A 15,216-nucleotide genomic window follows, 5' to 3' on the forward strand; every position below is an offset into this window, starting at 1 on the left:
ACATGCCAACAGTTACTGCTGGTTTCATCACAGAGACAATCCTAGACAGCCCACCGTGTGCGCGCGCGTGTGTGTGTGTGTGTGTGTGTGTTATTACCCACAAACAGAGGTCATTGTGGATGATGCAAAAGTGATATAAGAAGGATCTCTTCCAGTATATCTGCCGCTGAAGTCCAGCGAGAACGAAAGGAGCGGCTCCTGCACGACCATTTGCTTTGCCTTTGACTTTTCGTGTATTTCGTGTATTTGAAGCAGGCTTTGCGATCAGAGACTATCGAACGGGTTGAACATTTACGACTTTTTGCCGCTTTGTGTTTTCACAAAGCGGATTAAGAAGGAAAAAAGTGTCCAAGAAAATCCTTTTACGTTTGTTGACTGGGATAGGAATTCAAGAAATCAGTCTCGCGTTAAGTGGCTCGCTCCAATGATAGTTTCGGCTTTTCTTTTTGATGCATTTCGACTTGATGAATGCATTCATTCAATTCTGTAAACAGCAACCCATAACGATGACATTGGAAAAATAAAATGCTTCAAAATCTTGGACATTTATTACAAATACAAAAAGCAGAAATTAAAAAAAAAAATCACAAATCCTTTAAAGTGGATGCAGAAATTATTCGCCGTGGTCAGTTTATCGCCATTTTGACACAATTAGTCTTATCAAAAACGGATTCCAGGCTTTTTTTTTTCCTCCATGAAAATTCTACACATAACTTTGGAACCACCAGCGTTTTAAACAAAAAAATCGAGCAAATGCTATGAATAAAGAAATTCCAAGCAAGGAGGAAGTACATCAAAGACGTCACACTAGCTAAAAAAAACAAATTCCTCCTTCCGTACTTGAAGAATCGTAAGAAATGCGACATAGACAAGCTATCGTTTTACACTTGTCTATAAATTCTTTAAATGAATGTTCCCGGCTCTGGATGAATCAAATAAACTTGTTTCTTAAATTCGCTGTTCACAGACAACACTTCACAACAGGCTTAGCGACAACTGGGAATTGCTTCTTCTCAAAATGGGGTTTATTCATTTTCGATTTTAACCAGTTTTCAAAAAAAAAGATTAAAAGCACATTTTTCATGTTAGCATTATGGGTTTTGGTTTTGTATCATTTTGAGGACCAACAATTGGAATATAACTGCAGATGAAGAACCTGTTGAAAAGGTGACACTTTTTGAGACTTTTAGAATTCTGAGGGGGGGGGGGGGGGGTGAATCCAATCCAATTTGGAACCAAGCAAGAAAAAGTAAAGTGTTGTGACACTGAATACTTTCTGGATGACCGAAAAGTATTCCCATTGTTTCGCTTTTCGAGACTTTTACAATTTTGAGGTAAAATGGGCAATTTTTTTTGTCGCCATGGAAACTCACGAGGCTGAGCTTGAAGTCCAAAACACAGCATAAGAAGTTCCAACTTTCCAAATGTTCATCAACACAGGATGATAAAATAATAAATACGTACAATTAGCAAATGTAACGCGTGCGTACGTACGTGCGTGTGCGTGCGCGCGCACGTGTGTGTGGGTGTATTTCCACGCTTGGACTGCTCTCCTGCTATATGCGCCCATCAAATGCAACTTTGGGCAATACCCATCACTCTCACACACACACACACACACTCACACACACACATGCGCGCTTCATCTCCCACTGAAACAAACAAAACAAAATAAAACACACACTGGCGTCTTCCATCACCATCAGGCTGCTTTCTGTCGTAACGATGTGCAATCAACGCGCAACGCTGACCAACACGTACACGCACACACACACACACGCGCACACGCGCGCACGCGGGACTGGTTGAAGGATGAAGTCAGCCTGTGATTGCAGAAGAGTTACAGTATCGACTCATTCCATTCGTGTGCGCGTGTTTGTGCGCGCGTGCGTGCGTGTACGGGTGTGTGTGCACGACTTCATTAGCAGCCCAGGCTGCAATTTGTCATATGCTAAGATGGCAGCAGATCTGCTATTTCATTTCCCCAATCAGGCTATTCATCCACACAACAATGCATGCGCCTAAGTGGCTAGGTTTGTTATTTTTCTGTCACGGAGCTTTACTTTTAGAATTTTTGAGGGAGAAAATCAATTTACTGCGAAATGTGGAGACTTTGAAGAGCCGGGAATACTTTGCGGATGCACTGACAGGAAGAATATTGTGAGGAAAGTAGCATGACTGGCCATGTGGACCTCGAGCATTGCAAATGTCGTTTTAAGATGTGGAGTTTGAGCAAAATAACACGCAAAGATGTGAGCCCAAAATTGTCAAAGGTGATGCTCACGCAGCCACTGGATGGCCGGACATGTTAATCATTGCAGCAGCAGTGCTGATGCGTGTTCAGAAATAGTTATTGTGTCATTTTTCGATCAGTTGGACATATTTTATGGAAAAAAAGGAAAATAAATGGGGGCGGGGGACTTTTTGAACGATTTTACAAATGCATTTCACATTTTTATTCACCTGGATTGATTCATTTATATATACATTAAAATTTATTTATGGAATCAATAATTGTCGAGAATTTCGCATTTCTTATTTATTTTAGTAACTAATTGGTTGGTTAATTTATTGTAAATAAATCTATTGTAAAATATTGAACTTGTTTTGTGTTGTCATAAATTTTACATTTTTAATGCATGTCAGGTTTTATTTATTCTTTTGAAATTGTTACTGATTTTTGGTCAACCAATTAAAATAATACATAAATAAAAAAATACATTAACCGAACTTGTAACTGTTTGTATGACATTTTATCATATGAACCTGTTAATTACTTCAAAGTTATTTTTTAATTCTATTAAAATGAGAAAAATATATAATTTTATCGAAATCAAATGCTTTACATATTTTACAAACAAATCAGGGGGCATATCATTGTTATTCCTTTATTTGTAGTACTTTTTTTTCAGAAATTATGAACATTTGGAATTTTTTTTGTAAAGCAATATTATTTACAGCCACTAGAGGACGACAAACTTGTATTTATATTCAGTCACGTCGCCGTGCGCTCAATAGCAGCTTTCATGTGTTAAATTCTTTGGTTTTGCACAATAAATCTTTATAACCCTTGCGGGTTGTATTTACAAGAGACCACTTGTAGATCTCCAGGTCATTATATCTAAAAGACTCTTTCCGTTTCAAATTATTGTTTCGTTTCAGTTTTTCAACTGATTGTGGATGCGTTTTTTTCAGTTTCTTGCAAATGCTGTCGTTCTATTTGAATGGATTTCGAAGGAGAACGTGAGGACGACGTGAGGCTTCGACATGCTTGTCCACTAAAAACTGAATGCTGACAACACATCCAGCAATCCCAAATTCCTCACCGACCGGCACACATACTTTGCATTGTACACATTGTGATAGACATGAGGCCCAAATAAGAAGAATGCCATCATGTGACGGCAACATTTAAAGGTCAGGGACCTTTTTTTTTTCTGACCACAATTGTGTGGCTGGGAAAATCCATACCGTTCACATGCAAGTGTGAATATCAAGGGAGTGTCAACATGTTCTCACTATGCATGAAGCACAGACGAGCATCTATCGATGCAACAAATGGCCTTGGGGTTTTAAAACAAGGGTTATGGTGTGAAAGCCTGTGTTAGGGGTTAAATCAAAACCCGGGTTTTCAAATGAAGGTTTCAAGACAGTTTGGGTTTCCACGGCTACTGGAGACCAAACTATAGCAAAGGAGCCGCAGGAGCCCCTGGGCGCTGTGGTTTGGAAACAGATGGCCCCATACCTGGTTCATGTTCAAGTTATGTTTCAAAGTAGGGCTTCAAGCCCATGTTGGGGTTTGAAAAAAAAGGCTTACACTTTCAGAGTTGGAGTTTCAAGGCTATTTTAGTGGTTTTAAAGTAGTGTTTTAAACAAGAGTTAGGTTTTTCAAATTGAGGGGTCTGTGATCTTTCAAAGTAGGGTTTCAAGCAGTGGTTCGGGGTTAAAGCAGAGGTCAAGGTTGAAATGTATCAGTGACGATATGAACACTCAGGAAGCCTCAATCTTGCCATTGACATGACATAAACGTCGGCCGTTTTGCTTAAATGTCAAACATGTGCTTCCCTCTCATGCTTTGTTCTTTTTTTTTTCCTCCCCGAGGCGATGCTTTCAATTTCCACGTAACCGCCAGCAGCGCTCAGCTCATTAAGCCGCTAATCAGCTTCCTTGTGGGCCGAGTACAAAACGACACTCCTTCAAATCTGTCACGTTGTGCCCGAAGCGACAGAGGAATCGCTTCGTGGGCATCAAACCGGAGACAAGTGGATCACCGAAATAGCAGACACAGAAAGGAACTTTGTCACAAAAATGATATTTATTACAACACAAAATGGACAACAGAAAACGCTGGTCAAAAAGAGAACCAGGAAATAATTGTAACGAGGCAACAGAAAACGCTTGCGGGAAAAAAAACGGCAAGGAGAAAATTTAGGCAAAATACTCACGAGACGATATCTAGGAACGCAGCAATTGTCAATAGTCTTTAAGCCAATGTTTTAACCGAGAAGGAATAGGCAATAGCAATGGCACGGCGCGGAATACTCCGGCAGTGAGGTGACTGCCGGAGCGCCTAAATATAGCAGGTGCCTGCCCCCCGTTTGCCCCCTGCTGTCAAATATGGAACGTGACAAAATGGCTTCAAACCGTATTGACGCATTGTTAGCATAACACCCGCGCGCATACGCTTGTGGAAATTAACACCCAATTTAATGTTAGCGTGAGTTGAATGGAAATGACTTTGCAGTGCTTTCTATATCGTTCAGTTCGGCGCCGGGTCAGCTGATCGCAGCAGCATGTGCAGCGCGTTAGCGCGTTAGCGGTCATGAGACGATAGCAATCCCGTCCCAGCTGCCTCTCATTAGCCCGGCGTTGACACGTGGTGCCAACGGCAGCTGATCCTCACGCCGCAAGATTAGCAAGTGAAGGCTAACATGCCAAAGGGTTTTGGGGGAGGGAGCCGGACTCCCCGGTTTTCGATGGAGGGTTTCAAGCTAGGGATAGGTTTTCATTTCAAGATAGGGCTTTAAATTAGGATTTCAGGGTTAGCGTTTGAAGTTAGCATAAACTTGGATTTCGCGCCAGATTTGTGCACAGGTTTTGTCCAGGTACTGCGGTTTCCTCCCACGTTCCAAAAACATGAATGGCAGGCTGATTGAACACTCAAAATTGTCCTGAGGTGTGAGTGTTAGCGCGGAAGGTTGTTCGTCTCTGTGTACCCTGCGATTGGCTGGCAACCGGTTCAGGGTGTCCCCCGCCTACTGCCCGAAGACAGTTGGGGGATGCTCCAGCACCCCCTGCGACCCTCGTGAGGATAAGGAAAATGAATGAATGAATGAATGAATGATAATTGTTCAGCTTCCACTCATAAGCGATGAAATAAATTACATTTCCCAGAACTGTATCGCTTCGTGCATAGCATTAAACGCATTCTGGGGTAAATTGAGAAGCACCATTAAAATTCTTATGATTCCTTGTGTGGGTCAGGTTGAACAAATTGATTAAGTCGGTCGTAAAACCACAACACACTCCCATACTCTTGTCTGGATTGGGACACACACACACACACACGCACACAGAGCCTTCTTTCATTGGTTGCTGCTGATGAATGAACAACTTGTTGGGCCAATCAGACGCATGTGACTCGTTTATATGTGAGGCTGATGGGAACCAGCCTCACATACTCACACACACGCACGCACGCGTGTGCACACACACATACAGACCCTCAAGCATCATTCATCATGCCCAGCAAAGAGCAGATCAGGTAAGAGAATTTTGATTTTTGATTATTTTTTTTCATTAAAAATTTTATCATTTCACAGTTGGATATCAAACCATGCTTAGGTGTTCTATGTTAAGATTTCAAGACGGGCTCAGCCTTTCAAATAAGGTTTAGATTTTCAAATTATAGTGCAAGATGGTGTTAGGGTTTCAAACTCGTGTCGATGCTTCAAATTAGGTTTGCGTTTAATTTGACAAAGCAAAGGAGTGCAAGTACAGTTTTAAAGATGGAATGTAAAATGAAACAATCTGTCAGAAAATCAAATACTCATCCTTGAAAGATACAATTGGTTCAAGCACTTTGATTTAAATGTATGTATTTGTTGGTATATATATATATTTTTTTAATCATGGTAAAAAATTATAAAAAATTGAACCCTGGTGTCCATGTCAGCCACGATGAATACCAGAAGTCGGCGGATTGGCTAAAGTCTCAGACCAAACATCGCCCCCAAGTGGCCATCATCTGCGGTTCGGGCTTGGGCGTTCTGGCTGACGCCCTCAAGTGCCAGGATTCCTTCCCCTACGCCGACATCCCGGGTTTCCCGCAGAGTACCGGTAAACACGGATAAAAAAAAAAATGGGGCGTTCAATTTTCAGCGGTTGCGTTTTGACGATGTCGCCTCTCAGTTCAAGGTCACGCCGGCCGGCTGGTTTTCGGAGAGCTGAAGGGGAAAACGTGCGTGTGCATGCAGGGTCGATTCCACATGTATGAAGGACACTCGCTATGTAAGGTAACGTCATGCAATCGCCGCACGACAACCTGCATCCCTTGCTATGCTTTGCTGAGAATTGGAGCCTGTTTTACTGCCTCGCCTTCCCCCCGCTCCCACTCGCAATACAAGACAGAGATTGCTCTTAATATGTTTTGAAGGACGATTGTGTATTTTTTTTTAAACAAATTTTCCATTCCAGGGTTAAGGTTTCAAACAAAGATAAGGTTTAATTGTTTCAAGCCAGGATCCTTGCCCAAGTTAAGGGGGTTCAAGTTAGGCCTAAAAGACAGAGTTCGGGTTTGAAACAAGGGTGCAGGTTTCATATGATGGTTTTAAGACGGGGTTAGGGTTTCCCAATGGTGCTCAAGCTTGGGTTGAGGTATCAAGACGGGGTCAGGGTTTCAATTCACTCCATCAAAATATCTACGCCCCTCTGATGTACCACTTTTGCCTCTTCAGACCACGTTTCCGGTGCGCGTATTCAAGCTGCTGGGCGTGGAGACCTTAATTGTGACCAACGCCGCCGGCTCACTGGCTGACGGCCTGCGCCCCGGCGACATCATGATCATCAAGGACCACGTCAACTTCCCCGGCATGGTGGGTCTGAACCCTCTGAACGGACCCAACGATGACAAGTGAGGCGGACGTGGAACAGCTGAGCCGATCTCGCTTCCTGCTCGTTTTCTCGCTGACGCTTTTTTGCGCTTTCGGCAAGGTTCGGGCCGCGTTTCCCGGCCATGTCGGGATGCTACGACAAAGGTCTGCGCGCCCTGGCGATGGAGATTGCGATGCAGATGGGCGTGGCCAACCTGATGCAAGAGGGGGTGTACGCCATGGTGGGGGGGCCAACTTTTGAATCCATCGCTGAGGCCAGACTGCTGCATCGACTGGGCGTGGATGCTGTCGGTATGACGTATATTTTCACCTTCCGTATTGAGTTATCTGCGCGCCTTTAAAAATCTAGTCAAGGGTGTCCTATTTGCATCTTTCATGGTCATAGTTGCATCCCATTTAATGCCGCGTGCACCTCAACACACATGTCATCACTTTCCAGGCATGAGTACCGCCCCTGAGGTTGTGATAGCGACCCACTGCGGCTTGAGAGTCTTTGGCCTATCTCTCATCACCAACAAGGTAAGCACACACACAACAAAGTAGATTTTTCGGTTGCATCTCCATGATTCGATTTAAAAAAAAAAAAAATTATTCATTTTTTTAACATGTCTGCAGTAGATTTGCTGCCTGCAGCACTTAGATTCTAAGGCAGGGATGGGCAACTTCAGTTTTTCAACTTCATGTTTAAGATGTTTCCCCTCTTCCAACACACCAAAGTCACATGATCAGCTCATCAGCAAGCTCTGCCTGAACCATTATAACAATCCTGATGTCTACTGGAGGAGGGACACATCTAAAACATCCAGGCTAGTGGCCTTCAAGGATCAGAGTTGCCCATTCCTGTTTTTAAGGAATAAAAACTGTATTACATTCATTCATCTTCCTAACCGCTTGATCCTCACTAGGGTCGCGGGGGTTGCTGGAGCCTATCCCAGCTGTCTCCGGGCAGTAGGCGGGGGACACCCTGAATCGGTTGCCAGCCAATCGCAGGGCACACAGAAACGAACAACCATTCGCACTCACACTCACACCTAGGGACAATTTAGAGCGTCCAATCAGCCTCCCATGCATGTTTTTGGAATGTGGGAGGAAACCGGAGCACCCGGAGAAAACCCACGCAGGCCCGGGGAGAACATGCAAACTCCACACAGGGAGGCCGGAGCTGGAATCGAACCCAGTACCTCTGCACTGTGAAGCCGACGTGCTAACCACTGGACTACCGGGCCGCCCCAACTGTATTACAAATAACATTTATTATTATTATTAGCATTGCTATTATCCCTCCATCCATTTTCTCAACCGCTACCGTCTGCGTGTTTGCGTCAGGTGGTGAAGAGCTACGAGGACCCGGAGAGCGTGGACCACCATGGGGTTCTGGAGGTAGGCCGGCAGCGCTCACACACGCTGCAGCAGCTTGTGACCGAACTGGTCGCCAGGATGGATATCAACAACAACAACAACAACATCAGCACCAGCAGGAATAATGCTCTTTGAGCAAAGACCCCATTTTCCTTTTTGTACAGACGGTACACATTACAGCTAACTTCTTTTTTTTTTTTTTTCACCTTAGACAGTTGGCCAAAATAAAAGCTCTCCTCTCACATGAACACTTTGAGACAGCAATTCATGCCTTTGTCACATCCCGGCTCGATTACTGCAATGGCCTTTACTTTGGAGTCAGCCAGTCTTCCATTAAGCGCCTTCAGCTGGTCCAGAATGCCGCTGCTCGCCTCTTGACTGGTACTCGTAAGAGGGAGCATATAACTCCTACTCTGGCATCCCTTTATTGGCTCCCCATTCATTTTAGTTATTTTCAAGATCCTCCCCTTTGTATTCAAATCTCTGAATAATCTCGCGACACCTTACCTCTCTGAGCTCATCAGCCCCTACACACCTGCCCGGCGTCTCAGGTCTGTGGACCAGACTTTGTTAGAAGTACCAAGAACTAAACTGAGGGGATCGAAACTTTTCTGTTGCTGGTCCCTCTCTCTGGAATGACCTCCCACTGAACATTCGGCAAGCCTCCTCGCTGCCCATCTTCAAAGCCCTCCTCAAAACTCACTTGTATTCTTTGGCGTTCAACTCAGCATGACTTAGATTTGTTCTTGGTTTTACTGTTTGGTGCTTTCTACCGCCTTTATTACCGATTTGTCTTACTGTTTATTGTGCATGTTAAATTGCTCCATGTACAGCACTTTGTATGCAGCGATGGCTGTTTGAAAGTGCTCGAGAAATACTCTTGACTTGACTTATAATCAACCTCTGTTATTTGAACGGAAATATTTATATAACTTCTAAGGGTTCAGTAAAGGTGTAATATTATCCAGCCATCCAATTTGTATTCTTGTAGTAAACTTAAATAGCGGTGTTCTGCGTTTGTTTAATTTTTTTTGTACATAAGAGTTGTTCCCTTTCTGAATTGTGTCATAATCAAATTAAAACACACTTCCAAGCCACCTGTGCTGCTTCTGTCTGCGTTACAGTGTGTATGTGTTTTACACAGTTTTAAGAAAGAAAAAAATTGTAGCTAACTGTGGAAAAGTACATGCGTTTTATTTAGCCCTTTTCAGATAAGGCTCATATATTGCCCCACAAAGTTAATATACACAAACAACACAGAGTAAAAATACACACAACCCTTCACGGAGTTTGTCAGTAAAACAAAAATATAGACAGACGTGGTGTACATTAATGTTCAGTATTTAAAATGAAAGAAAATAAAGATGGTCCTAGGTGCTGAATATGCCGTTGCACACTCCCAGCTAGACGTGGCGCTGCAGTTCATACGGATTTAACATTGGGCCGAAGAAGAGAGAAGACCAGTATGTATTTTGTCCTGTTTCTTTCCTTATAGGCAAGCTATCATTTCTCTGCACAAGTCTTATGCAAATTTCTCAGCTGTTACCACGAAATATCAATTTATATCGACGTGATGTGGTACTTGCATTGTTTTTTTGTGCGCTTGAGGGCTTTATTTCAGTATTGGTGTTGCAATAATCGCCTGTCAGAAAAAAATAAGGGCTGTGAATATTTTGTTTCCTTGGAGACGTAAATTGTGATGCTAAGCTAATAGGTACTAGCGCCTTTCAGTCTTATTTGTCAAATGGCGGAGCTTCACATTATCGGCCAGCTCGTCGGGGCCACCGGTTTCCCCCACAACAGCCTCTTTTGCAAGTGGGGACTCCACACCGGAGGAGCGTGGCGTCTCCTCTCGGGCTCCAAGCAGGGCCAGACTCAGGTGGACAACCCCCAGACTGGAGACACGGCGTACTGGAGCCACCCCATCGATGTCCATTACGCCACCAAGGGGCTCCAAGGCTGGCCCAAGCTTCATCTCCAGGTGTGGCACCAGGACTCGTTCGGCCGCTGCCAGCTGCTCGGCTACGGCTATTGTCACGTCCCCTCCAGCCCCGGGCACCACCGAATCAGCTGTGCCACCTGGAGGCCGCTCGGCTCGTGGCGTGAGCAGCTGTCGCAAATGTTCGTCGGCGGTGGGCCGCAACTCCGCAGCCCGGACATCATCTACAGCGGGGCGGATCGATACAGGCTGCACACCGAGGCCATGGGGACCGTGCAGTTGGAACTTGCCGTCATTTTGAGAAACTTTGACAAATATGGAGTGGATAGTTAGCAAGAAAAGGAGCTTGGACTAAATTGATCGGGGGATGCACGCTTCTACATTTTTGTACTTCGACTCAAAAGTTTGTTACTTATTTTGTGATTAAATTAAAATACACGAAGTTGGCTGCTACTTCTTTGGGCCTTCCCATATACTTTTCAATAAAATAGAAAGGAAATATATGCACGTTTTCACAAGCAATCGCTCCCAAGGGCTAAAATACAGGTTGGATCAAAATGAGGTCTCGTATACAGTACACTTTTTCCACAACTGTATGTAATTAAAGGAAGGAAATAAAAATGCATGAATGGTTTCACTTCTACATTTAGGGTCAACGCACTGACAAAACCTTGCCTGGACTTTAACTCTAACGTTGACCTTGGAACTTGAACGCAGGCTGGAAACCCTTACTAACACCTGAACCCAAGCCTGAGGCCCTAACTTAATACCTGGACCCAGTCTGGAAACCTTGACTTAAAAACCTGATTTGATACATGCCTCAAAATCCTTAAAACCTGATCTCCTTGGCTGGAAGGCAAAATTTCAAACACTAACCTGTAACTTTTAAGTTGAAACCCGACTAGAAACCCTAACTTGAAAAATGGATTTCTGGTTGCAAACAAAATTTTGAAGTCTATAAACGTTAATTCCTGTTTTAGACCCAAACTCTGGTTAGAAACCCCTCATCTGAACTCTTAAACTGTTTTGAAATATTTCTTGGAAACTAAATGCTTAATATACATTCCAGTGTTGCAATTAACAGTATTTTTGTTTCAAAATTCATCAAAAGTCACCCAATGGGACTTCCCCACTGCTCTGCTCATTCGTCCCGGCTTTCATTCCTATCACTGGCGATGGGGATTAAATAAACAAGCCTGCTTGGTGGTTTGAATCTGCTGCGGGCCTTCATTAGGAATAAATCTTCCCCTGAAAAGATTTTCCTCCCCACTGCTTCACACTGCATTCACATGCTACAGGGCCTCATCAGCATGACAACATGGTGTAGATTAGCCTAATAGCATTAGCGCGTTCCACTGGATCGTTCGTATTGGCCATCATTAACACTGAATTGATTAGCTGCTTTTAATTGTGCAGGAGTGTTGCTTATGAAAAGCTGTAATTAACGCTCCTACTGTTTTATTTTGTAAACCCCCCCCCCCTGTTTTTGTTTACTTCCTATTGGCTTAATGGGACTCTTGGAGTCGGTATTGAGCAACTTTTTGTGGATGAAGAACTTTGACTTGGATCTGTGGTTCATGTTTGTGCTGTCTGACAAGAAGGAATACAAAGTAACGTAGACTGCTACGTTAGCTCGTCAGAAATAATCGAAAGGAGGCGTTTTACCGCACGTGCCGGTAGTGATCAATTTTTGTGGACAAAGGACTTTGATTTGGACCTCCTGTGACTGGTGTTGTGTGTTTGTGCTGTTTGCCAAGAAGAGACAATCATTAAATTAGGTAGACTGCTACATTAGCTTTGCTAGCTTGACCAGCCTGTCACTTTGAATTGAAATGTAGAACGTTATTATACATGTCAATAATGAGTATAATGTTTCGTCGGTGTCGGTGATGTGCTGTGAGATTTTTCAAAATGAAAATCAATCATGCGCAGTAGCTCCAAAAAAAATTGTGAAATACAGGGACTGTTATTTCTGCTACTCTCAACTCTCATCGCGTAAAAAGGGAACAAAGGCTGATCAGACCCCCCGCCCCCTACCCGTGGAGTCACCACATGAATTTGTTGAACTAAGCCCACTAAGAATAGAAAAATGTTGTCTTTTCAATCACACACGCACACACTCACCAGATTATCCAGAACCTCAGGAAATCTCATTCACATGGAAACCAACACGTCTTCATTCTCATTGGTAGCCAATGTCATTGAATCCTTCCTTTTCCATTTAAACGTGAGGCATGTCAACAGGGCTTCCTCACAACATTCCTCATCCTCACGACGCCAGGAGTTTGTTATTTGGAGAACATTGTGTACATGTTTTTCTTAATTTACAATGAAGTCAGAATAGCATCGGGGAAATAGCCTGACGAGTCTTACCGAGAGAATCGACTGTATTGTCATGGCCTCAGCTGTGGTTCCTGTCACAGAAAACCTGTCGGTGTTTTCCATCGAGCATATTTTAGGTTTGGAAGGCAAACGAGCAGGAAGATGCATGAAACTCCACCGACCTTGGGACCAGACAGCAGGTGGGTCAAGCTTCTTTCACTCTGATCTCCAGGAAACCTGGAATACTTCACACAGAACCCTGCAAAGTGCGTTATTACTTTAGCAACACGGCATTCAGATATACAACTCTAACAGCAACAATGGTGAGAAATTGTTCAATTTTATAAGATAAGATGACCTTTATTTGTCCCACACCTGGAAAATTTGCGGTCTACAACAGCAAAATTGGGGTGGGGGGGACGACAAAGTGTTTCATTTCACAAAATAAATGTTGTGAATTTATTCCCGTACACTGTCCATCGAGTAGGATTTCTCTAGCTTCCAGTGTATGTGTGGATGTTACATTTTTTTTTGTCCAATCAGATTCCAGCCTTTACGTGTTGCCATGTGATTGTAATGTTACTTTTTTTTTTGTCCAATCAGATTTCAGCCTTTACGTGTTGCCATGTGATTGTAATCCGGCCACGGCTTTCACTATCAGAGGTGCTGGGCCATGTAAAACAAATGCTCAGTCTATGTATAACCTACAAAAAAAATTAAATGACTTGGCCGAATGTAATTCTTCTTTTTGGTGGTCATCTACTCCTCTTTTACCTTTTCTCTATGTGTGTGCTTGGGTCCTTGTGGCTGGTGGGTTGACCGTTGGGGATTATTGTTTTCTTGCAGAGGTGGAATCAGATGAGAACAATGCTTGCCATCAACAACATGAGCACCATCCTTCCCGCTTCAGCTTTCAGAGTTCGACGTTAAGCTGGTACGTCGGACGCCGACCTCGAACTGCCTTCACCGACAGCCAAGTAATCAATGGATCCATAAGTACCCTAGGAGTATTGATCATGGATTGTCTTAATCATGTTTCTGTTGGGGGTGGGTTGGTAGGTGAATGTTCTGGAAGCGGTGTTTCAGGTCAACTGTTATCCAGGCATCCAACTGAGGGAACATTTGGCCGGGAGCTTGGAACTGGATGAGGACCGCATACAGGTTTGAACCACACACACACACACACACACACACACACACACACACACACAATCTTCAAAAATCCCCCTTATTTTTGTTCTTTTATATTGGAGATTTGGTTTCAGAACCGACGGGCCAAACTAAGACGAGCCCTCAGGGAAAGCAGACTGAGATTGGTTCAGTCCACCGCGGCTCATCTTGGGATGAAAGTTGTTGATCAGCTCGGGAGGGATGACCTGCACGCCGAGATTGAGGAATAACATTTTTTCATCCATCCATCCATATACAAACCACCATATAGCTCCCAATTAGTAATAATAAATAAATGTAGCATTTTCTAACTGTTGTGTGATGAGCATGATTAAAACATCTGATCATTTTGGGGTATATTTCTCTGCACTGGATTCGTGTATGTACATATGTGAATATTGTGATTCTGCTTCCAGAGCTATACCAAACTGAATTTAAAGAAAGCAGTCATGTATAAAGATCAATACAAGCCAATACATATTTTTAAAAGTCGAAAGTGTGAAAGCAAAACAATTGGCATCATGATGCCTTGGCATAAATGGTTTCATCATTTTTGCAAAATCAGAGAAAATAATCATTAAAAATAGCTGAATTTATATAGTTAAATGGATTTGTTCAAATTTCGCCACACCTATCCATCCATTATCTGAAATGCTTCTCCTCAGAAGATCGTGGGCATGCTGGAGCCTATCCCAGCTGTCTTCGGGCACTAAGTGGAGTGCACCCTGAACTGGTTGCCAGACATTCGCAGGGCACACATTGACAAACAACAAATCACGCACAAAATCACACTTCTGGAACAATTGACTGTGTTCTGACAACCTGGCATGAATGGAATTTGGTAGGAAACCGAAGCACCTGAAGAAAACTCACATGGGCACGGAGAGAAAACGACCACTGCACTGAGCTAATCAGTCAACCAACGTGCTGTCCACTTCAGCACTCGCTGAAATTAATTTGTTGAGGTTGAAATTATCGGGGGGCTGGGTAGAATTGGTTTAACAATACTTTGACTTGATATGAATTGAGCTATGAAGTGCTCTTTTTACAAAACGTATGTTTATGAAAAGTTGTACTCAATAATTTCCACATGATTTGATCTTTTGATTAATTTTGTTCATTTTATGTGTTTCTCCTCGATTTACTTTTTATCTTTTCACAAATGTTAGATTCTTTTTTCATGTTTTCAAATTTCATACGAATTAAAAATTTGGATACATATTTTTAATTCATACTTGCATATTTAAATCCAGTCATTTAAATCCCGGCACATACTGCACTGCAGCCAAACGTTTCGGAGGCGTGTTGACGGTT

At 43.1% G+C, this 15,216-nt stretch overlaps 3 protein-coding genes across 4 annotated transcripts; all 3 read left to right on the forward strand.

Annotated features, from left to right (window-relative positions):
• Window positions 1-5,014: 5,014 nt before the first annotated feature.
• On the forward strand, window positions 5,015-9,484 carry pnp4a (purine nucleoside phosphorylase 4a). Its single transcript, XM_052077013.1, has 8 exons — window positions 5,015-5,764; window positions 6,176-6,339; window positions 6,412-6,515; window positions 6,957-7,132; window positions 7,213-7,403; window positions 7,552-7,631; window positions 8,439-8,662; window positions 9,362-9,484. Exons 1-7 carry the CDS (start codon window positions 5,661-5,663, stop codon window positions 8,604-8,606), a joined length of 987 nt encoding a protein of 328 aa, XP_051932973.1. The 5' UTR covers window positions 5,015-5,660; the 3' UTR covers window positions 8,607-8,662; window positions 9,362-9,484.
• Window positions 9,485-9,713: 229 nt separating this feature from the next.
• On the forward strand, window positions 9,714-11,044 carry LOC127608107 (B9 domain-containing protein 2-like). The gene has a single exon (XM_052077022.1). It carries the CDS (start codon window positions 10,216-10,218, stop codon window positions 10,741-10,743), a length of 528 nt encoding a protein of 175 aa, XP_051932982.1. The 5' UTR covers window positions 9,714-10,215; the 3' UTR covers window positions 10,744-11,044.
• A 1,253-nt stretch (window positions 11,045-12,297) lies between these two features.
• Window positions 12,298-14,332, forward strand: hesx1 (HESX homeobox 1). 2 transcript variants are annotated; one of them, XM_052077031.1, is made up of 4 exons: window positions 12,298-12,932; window positions 13,579-13,709; window positions 13,792-13,893; window positions 13,986-14,332. In XM_052077031.1, the coding sequence occupies exons 1-4, from the start codon at window positions 12,806-12,808 to the stop codon at window positions 14,130-14,132; spliced, it is 507 nt and encodes a 168-aa protein (XP_051932991.1). In that variant the 5' UTR covers window positions 12,298-12,805; the 3' UTR covers window positions 14,133-14,332. The 2 variants fall into 2 exon arrangements, with proteins under 2 accessions (XP_051932991.1, XP_051932992.1); XM_052077032.1 differs by having other exon boundaries at window positions 13,998-14,332.
• The last annotated feature ends 884 nt before the right edge of the window (window positions 14,333-15,216 follow it).

This window comes from Hippocampus zosterae, chromosome 9, assembly GCF_025434085.1.
Source record: "Hippocampus zosterae strain Florida chromosome 9, ASM2543408v3, whole genome shotgun sequence".
Classification (NCBI taxonomy): domain Eukaryota; kingdom Metazoa; phylum Chordata; class Actinopteri; order Syngnathiformes; family Syngnathidae; genus Hippocampus; species Hippocampus zosterae.

Excerpts from the sequence above, each read along its gene's own strand:
- pnp4a (XM_052077013.1), top strand. The coding sequence starts at position 5,661 with ATGGGAACCAGCCTCACATACTCACACACACGCACGCACGCGTGTGCA. Across the intron at positions 5,765-6,175 it reads CCCAGCAAAGAGCAGATCAG|CCACGATGAATACCAGAAGT; the intron begins GTAAGAGAATTT and ends TGTCCATGTCAG. Across the intron at positions 6,516-6,956 it reads AAGGACACTCGCTATGTAAG|ACCACGTTTCCGGTGCGCGT; the intron begins GTAACGTCATGC and ends TTGCCTCTTCAG.
- hesx1 (XM_052077031.1), top strand. The coding sequence starts at position 12,806 with ATGGCCTCAGCTGTGGTTCCTGTCACAGAAAACCTGTCGGTGTTTTCC. Across the intron at positions 12,933-13,578 it reads ACCTTGGGACCAGACAGCAG|AGGTGGAATCAGATGAGAAC; the intron begins GTGGGTCAAGCT and ends GTTTTCTTGCAG. Across the intron at positions 13,894-13,985 it reads TGGATGAGGACCGCATACAG|ATTTGGTTTCAGAACCGACG; the intron begins GTTTGAACCACA and ends TTTATATTGGAG.
- LOC127608107 (XM_052077022.1), top strand. The coding sequence starts at position 10,216 with ATGGCGGAGCTTCACATTATCGGCCAGCTCGTCGGGGCCACCGGTTTC.